Genomic DNA, 16,053 nt, shown 5'->3' on the forward strand with positions numbered 1-16,053 from the left:
CTTAACGCAATTGAATGATAAGTCGGCATGTCACCTCCGATGCCCCCACTATTGTGGCTTGAAAGGATCAAACCTCCTAGACAATCCTACTGCATCGGCCCGATAGGAGTGGGCCTTATATCGCATTTGGAGCTGACTACGGACCAGACGATAAGAGACTTGGGGTTCCTGCCTTGTTGCCTCAGGCGGCAAGGCAAGAACCAGCTTCCAAACACTAAACTCAAAAGGGAAATACTTTTTTTCTGAGCGGCCCCATATTCTTCCGCCCCGAAATAATAATTTTGGGTCCGTTCAAACTCGCAGTTCGACGTTGAAGTCGGCTCGTCGTTAGATTGTCAGCCCCTAGAATTATAGTGGGAGAGAAGCTGTGAGGTCTGAGGCCTCTTTATCTCCATAATGGAGGAGCAGTCGAACAGGGCGCATCGCCCCGCGAAGGAGAAGAAGAAGTTTGAAGGTACGCCCCCAAAGCACTTCCGAGATTGAGTCTGCGGAGATTGCATTTGCATCCCGGTTGAAAATCTACCACGAATACTGATGATGTGACCACTATAGGGCAAAATCCAAAGGCCTTTGCATATTCCAACCCCGGAAAACTCAATAGGCAGGCTGCCCGATCGTACGATGTACGTTTACAAGCCGCTGGAGCCGCTCAAAGCTAGGATGCAAAAAGCTGACTCGGATTGCTGCTTCTAGGTCAAGGAGAAGAGATTGCATGTTCCTCAGGTGGATCGCATGCCTGAGGAGGCCCCTCCAACAGTCGTCGCTATTGTTGGACCTTCAGGTGTAAGTTCTATCCTCCATTCGACGTCAGACATCGCCTTTTGACCAGCAACCTCTTCTGTTCATCTACAGGTCGGCAAGACAACCCTTCTCAAATCATTGATCCGTCGGTACACCAAGCAAACCTTGAGCTCGCCGCAAGGCCCGCTTACTGTGGTCACCACCAAGCGCAAGCGCCTCACTTTCTTGGAATGTCCCTCCGATTCCCTTGCCGCCATGATCGATGTAGCAAAGATCGCCGATATCGTCCTGCTTATGATTGATGGAAACTACGGATTCGAGATGGAGACTATGGAATTTCTGAACGCTCTTTCTACCAGCGGTATGCCTGGTAATGTCTTCGGCATCCTTACCCATCTCGACCTTTTCAAAAAGCAGAGTACGCTACGGATGACGAAGAAGCGTCTGAAGCACCGTTTTTGGAGTGAGCTATACCAGGGTGCCAAGCTCTTCTATCTCTCCGGTGTGATCAACGGTCGCTATCCCGACCGCGAAGTCCACAACCTTTCACGATTCTTATCAGTTATGAAGAACCCACGCCCACTTATCTGGCGTAACTCTCACCCTTATGCGCTTGCCGATCGCTTCCTGGATATCACCCCTCCTACTCAGATTGAAGAGAACCCCAAGTGTGATCGTACTGTTGCACTGTATGGCTACCTCCGAGGTACCAACTTCCCAGCTCAGGGAGCACGAGTCCACGTTCCTGGTGTCGGTGATCTTACAGTCTCCGGTATTGAAGGCCTTCCTGATCCATGTCCAACTCCCTATATGGACCAGCAGATCGCCAAAGCAACTGGAAAGTCTTCAAGGCGTAAGCTGGGTGAAAAGCAGAAGCTTCTCTTCGCTCCCATGTCCGATGTGGGTGGTGTCTTGGTCGACAAGGATGCGGTTTATATTGATATCAAGACGAACACTTTCGACCGTGATTCCGACGATGAGTCTGATGATGAGAACCGCGGACTTGGAGAGCAACTGGTGGTTGGCCTGCAGGGCGAACGACGATTGCTTGGTGAGGCCGATGAAGGCATTCGTCTCTTCCGTGGCGGTGAAAAGATTGCCCAAGGAGAAGACGGTGAAGAGTCTGGCAGGAAGCACAAACGCCATGCCCGGATCGCGGACGGAGAGCGTGTCACTGGGCTCGAATCCGACGATGAGGAGGGCCTCGAAAGCGGCGAGGAGGATGATGAAGAGCTCGGAGACGACCAGGATGAGGATGACGACTTCAGTGATGACGAGGAAGACGAGATTGATGTTTCGGCGCCAGCAGACTTTGAATCGAGATTCAAGGAGCGCCAGAACGGCAATTCTCACCGCGAGGATGGAGACGTAGCTTTCGCTGACAGCGATTCTGATCTTGGCTCCATTTCATCAGTCGAGGATCAGGAGCTGGAGAGCGGCGAGGAAGATGATGAGGACGAGGACGAGGACGAAGACGACGAGGGCAATGCTCGATGGAAGGATAATATGTTGGCCAATGCCAAGGCTCTCCATGGAAAGCGACCGGCATTCCGCGTTAATGACTTATCCCGCATGATATACGACGAGTCGATTACTCCTCTTGATGTTGTGCAGATTTGGCGCGGTGAAGATGAGGAGGAGGGCCAGGAGTCCGACATTGAAGCCGATGAGGAGGGTGGGGATTTCTTCAAGAAGACCGATAACGAGAAGCGCGATCAAGCCGATTTCCGCGCCGTCCCTGAATACGACTACGAAGAGCTGGAGCGAAAGTGGCGCGATGAGGAGTTGATCGAATCCTTGAGACGTCGCTTCGTAACCGGCAAGCTCGGCGGTGGCGGTTCGGATGATGATCTTGAAGAGGGAGACCTGGACGACCTTGATTCAGATGACGAAGGCGATGGTGCTTTCGAAGATTTGGAGACGGGCGAGGTCTTTGACGGATTCGATGACGACGACAAGGATGAAGATGAGGATGAAGATGAGGATGCAGAGAAGACGCCTGAAGGCCCTGTCGACCTTGACGCAGAGCGCGAGCGCAATGCTAAGAGGAAGGAAGAACTGAAGCTTCGCTTCGAGGAGGAAGACCGAGAAGGTTTTGCCAACGCTAAAGATGGCAAACGAGATGGTCTTGAGGGCGAATTTGGCGAGGACGATTGGTATGACTTGCAGAAAGCGAAGATGCAAAAGCAGCTCGATATCAACCGTGCCGAGTTTGATGAACTCGACCCGGCCTCACGTGCTCGCGCTGAAGGCTACAAAGCCGGAACCTATGTCCGAATCGTCCTCGAGAACGTGCCTTACGAGTTCGCCTCAAAGTTCAACCCCCGCTTCCCTGTCATTGTTGGTGGTCTAGCTCCCACTGAGGATCGCTTCGGATACGTGCAGATTCGCATCAAACGACACCGCTGGCACAAGAAGATCCTGAAGAGCAACGATCCGCTGATCTTCTCGCTGGGATGGCGTCGATTCCAATCATTGCCCATGTACAGTACCTCGGACAGTCGGACCCGTAACCGCATGCTCAAGTATACACCTGAGCACATGCACTGTTTCGGTGTTTTCTACGGCCCCCTTGTCGCCCCCAACACTGGTTTCTGCTGTGTCCAGTCATTCTCCAACAAGAACCCTGGCTTCCGCATTGCCGCGACCGGTGTCGTTCTGAGCGTGGACGAACACACTGAAATTGTTAAGAAGCTGAAGCTTACTGGTGTCCCTTACAAGATTTTCAAGAACACCGCGTTCATCAAGGATATGTTCAACTCCTCGCTCGAGATTGCCAAGTTCGAGGGTGCATCCATCAAGACCGTGTCGGGTATTCGTGGTCAGATCAAGAGAGCCCTGAGCAAACCCGAAGGCTACTTCCGTGCGACATTTGAAGACAAGATCTTGATGAGTGACATCGTCTTCCTTCGAGCGTGGTACCCGATCAAGCCTCACCGCTTCTACAACCCGGTCACCAACCTGCTCGACCAAGAGGAGGGCGGTGCTGGCGACAGTGGCTGGCAAGGTATGCGACTCACTGGTGAAGTTCGTCGGGAACAGGGTATCCCCACACCCTTGAACAAGGATTCTGCATACCGCAAGATCGAGCGTCAAGAACGTCACTTCAACCCTCTTCGCGTTCCGAAACAGCTGGCTGCCGAACTCCCCTTCAAGTCGCAGATCACCAAGATGAAGAAGCACACAGATAAGACATACATGCAAAAGCGTGCCGTTGTTCTTGGTGGCGAGGAGAAGAAGGCCCGCGATCTCATGCAGAAGCTGACCACCATGCGCAACGAGAAGCAAGCCAAGCGTGCGGCTAAGCAAGAGGAGCGCCGCAAGGTCTACCGTGCCAAGGTGGCCGATGGCTTGGAGAAGAAGGCTGCCCGTGAGAAGCGGGAGCGTGACGATTACTGGCGTCGTGAGGGCAAGAAGCGGAAGAATGACGATGAGTCTGGTGGCAGTGGTGGTAAAAAGCGCAGATGATCGAGATGAGTGTTCTGTACGTGCCTTGGACGGGCATCAATATTCTTTACTTTGCATAGATGGCGTTCGTGCACCAAAAATAAGACGCTTGTATATGATTTTGACATATTACGATCCCCCTGGGAATATTTCTTCTTTCCCTGCTAAGATTTGCATTGAATAGAACAAACACAGCCCAGCTCATTGTGATTATTAACACAGTTTTCCACTCCCAAAGCATCAGAGAGGCCCTTAGAAGCCATATACTATCTTGGTCCTAGCAACGCTTGTGGCTGTCGTTGAACTGTTCAGGTTAACTAGTGTGCAAAATTGAAACAGGCCCCCGCATGAGGAGTGAGATTTCATCAGCTCCTTATCATTTCAACTGACGACGCGTCCTCTAAGCGAGCTATATGAGTACCAAGAATTGATTGCAACAAATGTGATGGAAGGTCTTGGCTCCGCTCCCAGTTCAACTCTTGTGTTTCACCATGCACTACTAAACGCCACCTCGTTCGTTAGCCCTTCAATATGAAACGGTCACATTTGCCCGAGGTGCCGCCGGAGTTGGCTCCGCTGGTCCAAGTGGGCCCCAAAGCATCGCCTTTTGACCTTTCGGCGGCACTTGTTGTGCGCTCAAGCTATGTCATCGGCACCATTTGATCTGCTCAACGGAGATATGATGTACATTTAGCCAGGGGCTCGTAGATTCTATTGGTGGATTCTTCGCTCAAATTAAACCAATTTCTCCGAAATACCCAGGCTATAGAACATACAGAGTATGGTCTACTGTAGTTCCTGATGTGGGCTTGTCATGTCGAAGCAGTGACCAAGCTTTGGGTCAAGACGAGTCGAGTTAAGCCGAGCCGATGTGGATTGTACCGTAGTATAAGACTTCTTCAGCCCCATCAGACCCAAGTAGTTCCAGTCCTTTCGTTCTCATCGCTCTTTTTGTCACCTCTGTCATTCACTTTTTTCATTCGTTATTCATTCATTCCTTTCAAGATGCGCCGTGCGCTCTTACTTTCTCTTGCCCCAATTGTTCTGGGATGTAATAACCCAGCGAGCCATGCCTGTGCTTCGGCTTATACTGCATCCAGCTCTGCTGCCGCAGCGTTCTGTGCTACTTTCACTGCCAGCGTAGTGACCGCTACCACCGGTCTACCAAGCTTTGCTTCTGCTTGTGACTTCAAGACCATGTCCCTGTCGAGTGCCTGTAGCTGCCTCGACACAGCCTGGGCTACTGCCGGATCAGGAGTAAGTCTTCAATGATCGAATTGACAAAGTCAAAGCCTAAGAAAAGTCAGTCCTGACCGGCACAGACCACTGTCATTGCAACCAGTGTGGCTACTACACCTGCTGCCGCTTCTACCGGTACAAACGAATCGTCTGCTACCTCCACTACTCTCGTCAAAACCACCCTCCCGGCCTCCTCCACTTCCACTTTGGTCGATGTTCCAACCACTACTGCGGCACCGGCCACTACTGCCGCAGACTCTACTGGATCGGGTACTACTTGTGTTGTATCCGAATACGCATCTCTCTCTTCTGCTGTCAAGTCTTGCACCAATATCGTGCTGTCCAATCTTTATGCTCCTCCCTCGAGCACAATTGATCTGCAGAGTCTTCAGACTGGTGCCACTGTGACCTTTGCAGGCACTACGGTTAGTTAAAGTAGTATAAATATGACTTGAACATGCCACTAATCTTTCGAAGACTTTCGGTGACACCTACGACGATGATTTCGATCCCATCGTCGTCTCCGGTCACGATATTACTATCACCGGTGCTGAGGGTCACGTTATCGAAGGTAACGGTGCTGCTTACTGGGATGGTGAAGGTTCCAATGGTGGACAGGACAAGTTAGCTACCAATATCATCCACACGTCGTTTCATCGCTAACTATTACGACCAGGCCAGACCACTTCTTCGTCGTCAAGAAGACCTACAACTCCAAGATCACCAATCTGAATATCATGAACTGGCCGGTTCACTGCTTTGATATCACTGGTAGTCAGAATGTTGTCATCTCTGGTCTTGTTCTGAACAACACCGCTGGAGACGAGCCTAACTCTGCTAGCGGCAGCAAGGCCGCAGCTCACAACAGTGACGGGTTCGATATCTCTTCAAGTGACTACATTACTCTAGAGGACATCGAAGTTTACAACCAGGATGACTGCGTTGCGGTCACCAGTGGAACTCAGATTGTTGTTGACAATGTGTATTGCTCTGGTGGCCATGGTCTCAGCATTGGATCCGTTGGTGGAAAGAGCAACAACACCGTTGATGGAGTTACTTTCAAGAACTCGCAGGTGGTCAACAGCGAGAACGGTTGCCGTATCAAGAGCAATGCGGATACCACTGGCAGTGTAAGTTAACATGCGATATTCCTACTTTCTTCCTTTAGACAAGTCACTGACATGTATACAGGTGAGCAACATTGTCTACCAGAACATCACCGTCTCTGGCATCACCGACTACGGCATCGATATCCAACAAGACTACCTCAATGGTGGTGCTACTGGTGACCCAACCAATGGCGTTACCATCAGCGGTGTCACCTTCGACAATGTTAAGGGCACAGCGACTGACGATGCCTATGACTACTACATTCTTTGCGGCTCGGACAGCTGCTCTGACTTTACCTTCACCGATGTCTCCATCACTGGCGGCGGTGAGACTAGCAGCTGCAACTATCCTTCTACTGGCTGCCCCTAAGAATTCGTGATTTTCTCTTTTTCGGGAATAAGTTAGCGGGGACTTGGGGCCTTCTATTCTATCTATACTTCTGTACAATACAGATGAGACTGCATTGTCGCTGTTGATCGGCGCAATGTCAAAATTCAACATGTGAACAGTAATCCTCTGTCTAAACCTCTCCTTATTCCTTGAGATGGCTTCAAGATAAAAATGAACTTTGTCGTCAATTCCCACTAGTTATGCTTTTGTCTTCCGCAAGTGGTACCCTTCCACGTGACCGTGTCTCGAACGCGTCGCCGCAAGAAGGAAAGCCGAAGAGCGACGTTGAAACTTCCACGGATGCTCCAACCTCGCACGCAATTTGATCTTCAGTCGCTAGTGTCAGTTCTCTTTTCTCGCTTTTGAAGAAGGAACGTTCTCCTTGCGGCGATCAAGGTGTGTGCAAGGCTGTCTCTGCATTATTATTTCCCACGAGCGGAGGCTGCCAGTTCACCGGTCTGCCGCTCGTGGTCAACTTTGCGCGTACTGGTCGGTCGCTACTAGATCGGACAGATGCTCCTGAGACCCTGGGCAAGCCCTACGACTACCTCTGCACCATCCCGACGGTCTCGAGGATATTTAGATCTCAACCGTTGGTCTAGCGCGCTTCCTAATCACTCCACGTCGGACATTCCTGTGCCGTCTCGATGCGGTGACTCGGCACAAGAAGTAACGTTCAGCGTGTTTAGACTGATTACCGCGGCCGCGTCTGTTCGCCATTGAAGCTTGGTCGCATATGCTCCCATCTGCGGTGCTCGTCTCTAACGCAACTATATTCCACCATAATATACCCTTCGCTATGAACGAGAGTCGCGGGGCTTCCCATGCGGAGGCCAGTGCGACCACCGAGGGCATGAACTCATCAACACTGCGGGCGCTCCAAGAACCGGCTCGAGCGGATCACATCCAAGTCCCACGATCTCCTCAACTTTTATCCTTACGAGTAGATGGATTGAATGCCGGAATTCAAGACAAAAATAATCACGGTGTTGCCTATATCGAAACCTCTGAACGTGGGAGCAACACCTCCGCAGATGGTCCACGACCAGAACCACACTCCGCAAGCGCCTTCACAGACTCCATGCCCAGCCTACCTGCCTCTTTATCGAACGAATATGACCAGCACGCGGAGTTGGACAATTCTCACTCCTTCGTTGAGAATTCGCAGTCGTCACGAACAGAACCGAACTCGGGGAATTCACAAGACTCCTTATATACCCCGTCAGCCAATGGAGGTGGAGTAGATATACTTCATCCACTCAAATCAGAATACAGTAGCAATGGCTCGGTTTCCCCAGTACGATCTCCCAGACACCATACATTGCGATCGGGTATCGACACACACTCTGCCTCCGGACACAAGAGGACAGCAACTGGGGACATCAAGCCTATCTCGGCGCATCCCATAACACCACGACCATACGATGCAAATGGTGCTTCACGGCGTCGTTCAAAAAGCACAGGCTCCCCCGCACATGGGAGCCGCATCGCACAGGTATATCCCATATCCCAGCGTGATGGCAACCACTCTTTTAACGCATTAATAGTTATCTGTTCATATTCGGACGCGATTGTCCTATGCGGCAGCCAAAATAGAAAAGTCCCGACAGTCACAACCCAATTCTCAGCTCGCACTACGTGGACTAGACAACTTATCTTCTCTAGACTCGCAAAGTGCAAGCGGCTCTCCAGCACCACTGAAGTCAAACCCGACATCTCACCCTCTACACAGTTCAAACTCCTCGACTCCCCGACCCTTCCTATCTCACCACCGCTCTCAATCAGCGCTATCATCGCCTGGTAAACTCCTTGCTATTCCTAAGCTAGCCCCGCCTGTGGACATTATCTCTTCAAATGGAGACACGCGGCGACGACGGCCAAACCCGAATGAGCCACTTCAAAAACCCCTTGGTCGCGGTCCGTACTCCCACCACAAACGGCATCATTCAACCCAGGAATTGTCCTTGTACAGTTCAACGAATGGGTCACCGAGAGTTGTAGGCCCAGGAACACCATTGATCCTCCCAACTTCGCGTGGGCCTACATCTTCTCAAGAAGGGTTTTACGGATCCAGAACCCAGTCTCAAAACACGTCGATGGAGCAGGACGCAATTGAAACGCTTCTGTTCATGTCTAGCCCCGAGAACTCAGGCTACCGTTCGAGCCCTAGACCGTTGCAGCCTCCAGCGACGCAAAGAAGTCTAAACGAGTCGATATATTCCAATCACAATTCAGTCGGATCCCAGCCCAGTCATGGCTCGCAAAGTAACAGATCGCAGAATAGTGGGGATTCGAAGTACAGACCTCTCGGTTTGGGGCTAGAAGCCAATGCGGGCGATGAAATCGATCGCATCTTAGACCAGATGGAAAGCGACAGTGAGGATGATGCTCGGTATGCATCGCATCGTCTTCATGCCAAGACACAGTTCAGAGGGCACCAAGGACGCCCAGGGTGAGGGCGATACCGGGGTCATCATGGCGAATATTTGATTGCATTTGGGGATCGCATTTGGGGTCATATTGCACGCATTTGATCATGCTCATTAGGTGGACTGCATTCGCATCATGCATAAGTCCTAATTTATCATATATAGACCTGGTCCATTATCCTTTACATTCATGTCATAGCCGGAGGTTGGTAGAATGAAATTTTGTCTATCCGTATACAAGAATTCTATGAATTAGTCTATGTCAATATCTTCGGTAATTACCGAAATGCTATAGTCACGTCATGCGTAAGGTTTTTATCGTCGCTCAATGTGCCAGTTCCTGCAATTGAGTCAGTAATGTGATAACTACAACACTCGCATGTTGCGGGGTGTGTACTTACACTAGCCATCTTGCTCTTCGCACGAATCTTGGGCCCGTAAAAGGCAAGTACCCATGGGACAAGGGTCAGCAGAGCACCCTAGTTCCAAATGTTAGCGACCAGTACATGGATGAGGTATTAAGCATGACCTACAATTCCACCCAGCAGACTCGATGCTCCAGGGTAACCCAGGTTGGTAAACATTGCAGTCGTCACTAGCGGGAAAATGCCACCGAGAAGATTACGGCCTGTAGAATGGTTAACGAAGTTACCCCCTAGATACAATTGGTATCAGACTAGTTGACTTACAGCATGATTGAGCCGCAATTGCAGAACTGGCATAGCGATGGTATGTATCGGCCAGATAGTTGAAAGTAGCCAGGTAAATCGAAAAGATACCCATAGTCGCGCATCCGACAGCCATGGCGGGTACAATCCAGGGCACAGATGGGAAGGAAGTCCAGCCAAACCAGAAGAGGCCGATAGGGAGAAGGATAGACTCGACACAGACAAAGTACAAGCGCCCTTCAGCGGATGAGTTGAGCCATCCGAATCGCGCGGCGATCTTCTCTTGCCAGATACTGATGAGGGTGATGAGAACGACACCGACACACATGGCTAGATATTGGTCAGTCGATTGCTCACAACTTGGTATTTCGGGTGATTAGCACATACCGGTGAATACAGCACCCGTCTGCTCAATGTTGAAGTGGTGGTTTGTGCGGAAGACGAGAGGAACGGAGCTGAACTGCAGGTAGAGGGTGGCCCAGCTGAAAGACACCCAAAGTGAGAAGAAGAAGACAACTGGCTCTGTGACAAGCATATCTATAGATTTACCTCTTAGTAAAACGTTGAAATAAGAACAAATTGCGCTTGGGAAAACTCACGGAAAGGCCGATACAGCGATATCTGGATCATCTTGCCCAGCGACGCCCGCTGCTCGTCGCTCTTGACCTTCCATCGAATACGTCGAACACACTTTTCATCGGAAGAGTCCTCGCTCGACATGATCACGCCGTAGTGGCCAGCCTCCTCGAGGTTCTCGTAGTAGTCGTTCAATTTCTTGGCCTTACGGCTAAGTAGAACACTGCCACGAGTCTCCTTAAAGAACACGAAGATGATTACGACAAAGACTGCCGAGACTATCGCATGAGAGTAGTAGATCCATCGCCAGGTAGTGTGAGTGACAATTGCGCCAGCGAGTATCGGTGCCAGACCGGTACCGAAGAGCGCAGAGCCCGAGAAGAGAGCCATCGGGGTGTTTCGGTCTTGAGCGTGATAGATGTCGCTGATGACGCCGCCGACCATGGTAGAGAAGGTAGCTGAAAGATGATTAGCTTGACGCATTTTCAATGTAGACTGTTGTATGGAGAATACGTACAGCCTCCAACACCCTGGAAGAACCGGGCAACTAATAGTCCTGCGAACGAGTGCGTTCCTCCACAAGCAATGAGCATAGCTAGCAAAGACATCGTCAGTTTCGATCCGAAATGAATTTCCTTTTGACATCGAAACAACATACCCACAAACAAAATACCGCTTGCGACAAAAATCGGTCTGCGTCCATTGATTTCCGAAAAGGGCGCAAGAACCATCGGTGCCAGGGCGAAGCCAACGCAAAAGACGGTGATGCTCAGGTTATACACAACAGAGCTAATGCCCCATTCTTTACACAGCTCTTCCGAGGCAGGACTCACTTCACCCGCCGAATAACCGGCCAAGGCAGTAACCCCACAAGAAATCCAAGTCATCATCGATTTGCGCCATTTAGGCCAAAGGAAAGGCGAAGTATACTTTTCCAAGCTGGGAGCCTCTGGCGGGGCCGACTGGCCGGGCCGAGGAGGTAGAGTGATGCATGGCGTCGGCAACGGCGTTTCCAGTTCAAGATAGAGATATTCAATCTCCTGGGGTTCGACCAGAGATTCTGGACTGGTCTCGCGTGTCTTCATAGTGATGAATGGCTCAGGTTTGGAGAGTTCAGTGGTGTTGGAGGCCATGTACAGAAGTATATATGGTGGTACTCTGTACCGTGCTGCTGGTGGCTTTGACCTCTTTCTTGTCTATGCGATTGCTCCTCACTTTTTGGGCACGATTTGGCTTTTTATGAAAGGCCAAGGCTTTCTCCGACCATTTAAGCGTGGGCCTGAGATGATGAAAAAAATGGAGTTGGAGAAGGACGGCAAAGCGGCAGCTCCACTCAACTATGGCCCTATGGGTCTTGGATAGAAGAAGTGTGAAGAATAGAGATGGGGGGTAGTTTATGATAACACGGAATATCACATCCTGCATGAACATTATGAGTCAAGTATTCTGTTATTCACAAAATGGTAGGGAATTCGGTCTTTTAGCCGAATCATCATCAAAGCCAATGCCGGCACGCCTTCCGAGAACAAGAAACAAGATGGATGGGCTCCAATTCTTCGTGAATTAGTCAGATTGGCTAATTTGGGGAAGACAGCTACTCCACTTTTTGCTTTCTCCAAATTGGAGAAAGCCGAGCTCCGTCTTACAACTGAGAATGCCAAACAACACCAAAAGACCCCGGTGGGAATGCATCATAAACATAGACTAGGGTAGGAAGGAGCCTAGCTGAATAATGAAGATTTGTCCCCTGAAAATTCCAATTTCAACATGTCGTTATTCGAACTTCCGCGCTGGTCACGAGCCGGTCGGCGCCAAAGGCAAGCTGCTGCGGAGTTGGAACTGCCCTCCCCGCCTTTCTCTACCCTGCAACCAACCACCTCCCAGAGCGGGGAACGTCACTATGAGCTATGAGCCATGAGCACCAAGCCCTATCAATGTCAGCGATGCCCCCGGGCTTTTGCCCGTCTCGAGCACCTGCAGCGCCATGACCGATCGCGTAAGGATTGTTCAAGCCCCACTGGCTATCAAGTTCGCCACTAATCTCTATCAGATACCAAAGAGAAGCCCTACGTCTGCGTTCAATGCCCCAAGGCATTCACTCGCAAGTACGTTGCCATTGACACGTCGCGTGGGCTCAGTCTAAGCAAATCCTAACATTTGATCCAGAGATCTTTTGGCCCGCCATGAACGACTCTCTCATCAACCTGGGCATAGTCCTACTGGTAATCGGACACATACACCTTCACCCTCACATACAGCTATGGACGGACTAGACACCCTGGCATCTGTCGTCACTGATCATGCGCAATCGGATCGTCGTATGCTGTCGGGCAGTAGTCCACAATTCACAGAGGGCGTGTCGGTGCATCGCACGCCAATGATGGGCGCCCGACTAGCAAATCCCGAAACACCATCAGCAGCGCCCCCAACTCCTCTGCCGGGCCCGGAGTTTGGATATCCTCTCGGTGGCTTCGCAGGATCCTATGAAGGAAACGATTTTACCTCATTTCTGGATAGCGTGCCTCTGCCTAGCCACCCATTTTCACCGGCATTCCAGCCCCTGCCTCTCTTCCCACCCTTGACGTATTCCCCAGTCACAGACTATGATCAGTCTTCGGAGAGAGGCCAACCTTCCGAATCTATATCGACGCCTTCTAGCTCAGTCTTACCGCGCCATGGCGCTCAATTACCATCACTTCAGCCGGAGGGCTATCAAACTACTCCGAAGGCGCGACAGCCGACAGGATTCGTTCCAGTCACTGCTCAATGTCGAGACAAGGCCCTTGAATCATTGGCTGAATATTCTGCTGTTGTGCCAGATCCATCATTACCTTCAAGACATGCTTTGTCTCGCTGTTTGACAGGGTACCTGATGGGATTTCACGATCACTACCCAATCGTGCATAAGCCGACATTAGATGTGGATTCAATGTCATTGCCCCTGTTTCTATCCATGGCAGCACTGGGTGCAAGATATTCTCGGGAACCAGACACAAGCATGCGCCTCTATCAGATTGCCAAACCAGTCACACTGGAACGATTCCGGAGAGTGTTTCTCTCCGGCACAATGCCTTCTGTGAACGTTGCCAATGATCAAGACACGCTGGAGCTACTGCAAGCCCTCTTGATGCTAATATCGGTTTCGTCTTGGTTCATCAATAATCCACCCTACCATGAGTCATTATCTATACGAAGTCATATGGCCACACTCCTTCGAAAAGACGGAATTAACCGTCTCCCCGAGTATGACGGCACCTGGACGAGCTGGATTCGTCGGGAGTGTGTCAAGCGTACAAAGCTAATTGTCTGCTGTTTCTTCAACATTCACACGATTGTTTTCGATATTCCCCCCGTCATCCTCACTGAAGAGCTTTCCTTGGATCTGCCCTGTACGGAGAAAGAGTGGCAAGCTCCTAGGGCTGATGTCTGGCAGGTGGCACGTACCCAGAGCCCCGGGGAACCGAATCTTCAGGACGCTCTCTCTGCACTATTTACCCCCAACAGCGGCATGGAGCGGTTTTCCTCGCTCGGTGGATATGTGCTCATTCACGCATTACTGCAAGATATCTGGGTGATGACCAAGGCAGGTCGTCTCGCCCTCGCCCGCGGTCATCGTCTTGGCTCATCAATTGTATCCACACCGGAGCTTATCTCCATTGAACAAGCTTTGGAGCGGTGGTGTCAGTGCTGGGAACGTAACCAAGAATCATCCATTGACCCAATGAGCCCACACGGCCCTGTCTCTTTCACATCGGCTGCACTCGTCCGGCTGGCATACATCCGACTCAATGCAGACTGTGGGTCAGCTAGGCAACTACAAACCTGGGACCCTGTCCAGATTGCTACAAGTCTTAAAGACAATCTCCGTGTCCAACGCGGAGATCGGCTCACCCGCGCAGCACTCCACTGTGCCCACGCCCTTTCCACCCCGGTCAAACTAGGCATTGGATTCGTCGCCCACTCGCAGGTGGCGCTATGGTCGAACCAGCACGCCCTATGCTCGCTAGAATGTGCTGTATTACTGGCTAAATGGCTCGAGGCGGTGACGGTTCAAGACCCAAGCCCCGGGCTGACGGAGCAGGAGATCCGCTTGCGGGACTTTGTACTTGAGATGGTGATGGAGGTACAGCATGGTGTCTCGCGCGAATGGCTGCTGGCAACCAACACTAGACTTAGCGCGGCGGTGACCCGCCTCTGGGCGCGCCTTTTCACTGCAGACTATATTTGGGAGATGGTTTGTCTGATTGGGCGGAGTTTGAATAGTTATGCCGATTTGTTGGAGGGGCAGGCATAATTAGAATGCAGTGGAAACTAGTTACAAAGACCCGAAACAAAGGGTAGAACTCTAATAGATAAATTTCAGTCATAAAATGCACGAGTAAAATACATTGACGCCCTCAGCAACCGTCGGATTCGTGGTTGTCGTGAATGATATTTATACGGCTTGTACGACTGCCGACCTCGGCGCCCATTACCCCATGTGGTGCCGTACTCTCGTATATATAGTGACTCATTTGTCCGCTACATAAAAAACTGTTCATCAAACCCACTATACTTTGATACTTCCTCTCTGCCTTAAGCTCTCACCAGAGTCTGATCTTATCTGATCCGTTCCACAACCCTCGATCTAAACTCTGATCTTCAGCCATGGCACCTCCAACCCCACTTAACGCATCATCCCATCTTCTCGAGTTTCTCAAGACTGTCCACTCCCAGTCTCTCACCCAAGAGGCAAAAGTGGACTGGCACTCTCTACCTGACCAACGTAGCGATGCCTTTGACAACATCATGCGCGATAAGTTCATCGCCCTGGACCAGGACAAGTGCGAGCTGGTCTACCACATTCTGCGGACTATCAATGCGAAGACTGTCGTCGAGGCTGGAACAAGCTTCGGCGTGAGTACGATCTATCTGGCACTTGCAGTCGCAGAGAATGTGAAGCGGGACACGTCGGCTACGGCGAAGGGGAGGGTCATCGCGACGGAGAAGGAGCCGTCCAAGGCCAGCGAGGCCCAGAAGAATTGGGAGCGGGCTGGCACCGAGATCGAGGGGGTTATTGATTTGCGTGTGGGAGATCTGCGTGAGACTCTGACCAAGGATCTGGGTGTCGTGGATTTTCTTTTGCTGGATAGTGAGTGGAATTGGGCACGTTTCCCGTTCGGATTAGGGTCAGTCACTGACATTTCATTAGTTTGGACACCACTCGCTCTCCCAGCACTGAAGCTTGTGCAGCCTTATCTCCGTCCTGGGGCTGTTATCATGGCTGATAATACAGTCAAGGCGGCTGCCAATTACGGAGAGCTGTTTGCGTATGTTGATGCTCTCGACAGTCCCTTCCGTCGCGTGACTCTTCCCTATGAAGGTGGTCTGGATATGATTGTTTATCAGTAGGAGAGAGTCTCTATTACACAGTTCCAGCTTTCAATGGATCAAGTGAAGCAGTGGGAGAGAAA

General features: G+C 51.0%; 6 protein-coding genes across 6 annotated transcripts; 5 read left to right on the plus strand and 1 right to left on the minus strand.

Annotated features, from left to right (window-relative positions):
* Positions 1 to 396: 396 nt before the first annotated feature.
* On the plus strand, positions 397 to 4,209 carry N7458_001940 (GTPase BMS1; the record flags this gene model as incomplete). The annotated part of the gene is made up of 4 exons (XM_056905323.1): positions 397 to 454; positions 553 to 623; positions 694 to 783; positions 853 to 4,209. 4 exons carry the CDS (start codon positions 397 to 399, stop codon positions 4,207 to 4,209), a joined length of 3,576 nt encoding a protein of 1,191 aa, XP_056769430.1.
* A 984-nt stretch (positions 4,210 to 5,193) lies between these two features.
* N7458_001941 (glycoside hydrolase family 28 protein) lies at positions 5,194 to 6,906 on the plus strand (the record flags this gene model as incomplete). The annotated part of the gene is made up of 5 exons (XM_056905324.1): positions 5,194 to 5,445; positions 5,511 to 5,852; positions 5,905 to 6,050; positions 6,104 to 6,557; positions 6,619 to 6,906. The coding sequence occupies 5 exons, from the start codon at positions 5,194 to 5,196 to the stop codon at positions 6,904 to 6,906; spliced, it is 1,482 nt and encodes a 493-aa protein (XP_056769431.1).
* An 820-nt stretch (positions 6,907 to 7,726) lies between these two features.
* Positions 7,727 to 9,383, plus strand: N7458_001942 (uncharacterized protein; the record flags this gene model as incomplete). The annotated part of the gene is made up of 2 exons (XM_056905325.1): positions 7,727 to 8,422; positions 8,475 to 9,383. 2 exons carry the CDS (start codon positions 7,727 to 7,729, stop codon positions 9,381 to 9,383), a joined length of 1,605 nt encoding a protein of 534 aa, XP_056769432.1.
* Positions 9,384 to 9,681: 298 nt separating this feature from the next.
* On the minus strand, positions 9,682 to 11,733 carry N7458_001943 (MFS transporter; the record flags this gene model as incomplete). Its single annotated transcript, XM_056905326.1, has 8 exons — positions 9,682 to 9,696; positions 9,758 to 9,835; positions 9,890 to 9,984; positions 10,046 to 10,354; positions 10,412 to 10,561; positions 10,624 to 11,058; positions 11,118 to 11,195; positions 11,259 to 11,733. The coding sequence occupies 8 exons, from the start codon at positions 11,731 to 11,733 to the stop codon at positions 9,682 to 9,684; spliced, it is 1,635 nt and encodes a 544-aa protein (XP_056769433.1).
* A 781-nt stretch (positions 11,734 to 12,514) lies between these two features.
* On the plus strand, positions 12,515 to 14,894 carry N7458_001944 (transcription factor domain-containing protein; the record flags this gene model as incomplete). Its single annotated transcript, XM_056905327.1, has 3 exons — positions 12,515 to 12,596; positions 12,651 to 12,705; positions 12,767 to 14,894. 3 exons carry the CDS (start codon positions 12,515 to 12,517, stop codon positions 14,892 to 14,894), a joined length of 2,265 nt encoding a protein of 754 aa, XP_056769434.1.
* A 353-nt stretch (positions 14,895 to 15,247) lies between these two features.
* N7458_001945 (O-methyltransferase) lies at positions 15,248 to 15,991 on the plus strand (the record flags this gene model as incomplete). Its single annotated transcript, XM_056905328.1, has 2 exons — positions 15,248 to 15,731; positions 15,792 to 15,991. 2 exons carry the CDS (start codon positions 15,248 to 15,250, stop codon positions 15,989 to 15,991), a joined length of 684 nt encoding a protein of 227 aa, XP_056769435.1.
* Between the last annotated feature and the right edge of the window lie 62 nt (positions 15,992 to 16,053).

The sequence above is a fragment of the Penicillium daleae genome, assembly GCF_028827525.1.
Source record: "Penicillium daleae strain IBT 16125 chromosome Unknown utg000002l_segment0_segment0, whole genome shotgun sequence".
In the NCBI taxonomy this organism is placed as follows: domain Eukaryota; kingdom Fungi; phylum Ascomycota; class Eurotiomycetes; order Eurotiales; family Aspergillaceae; genus Penicillium; species Penicillium daleae.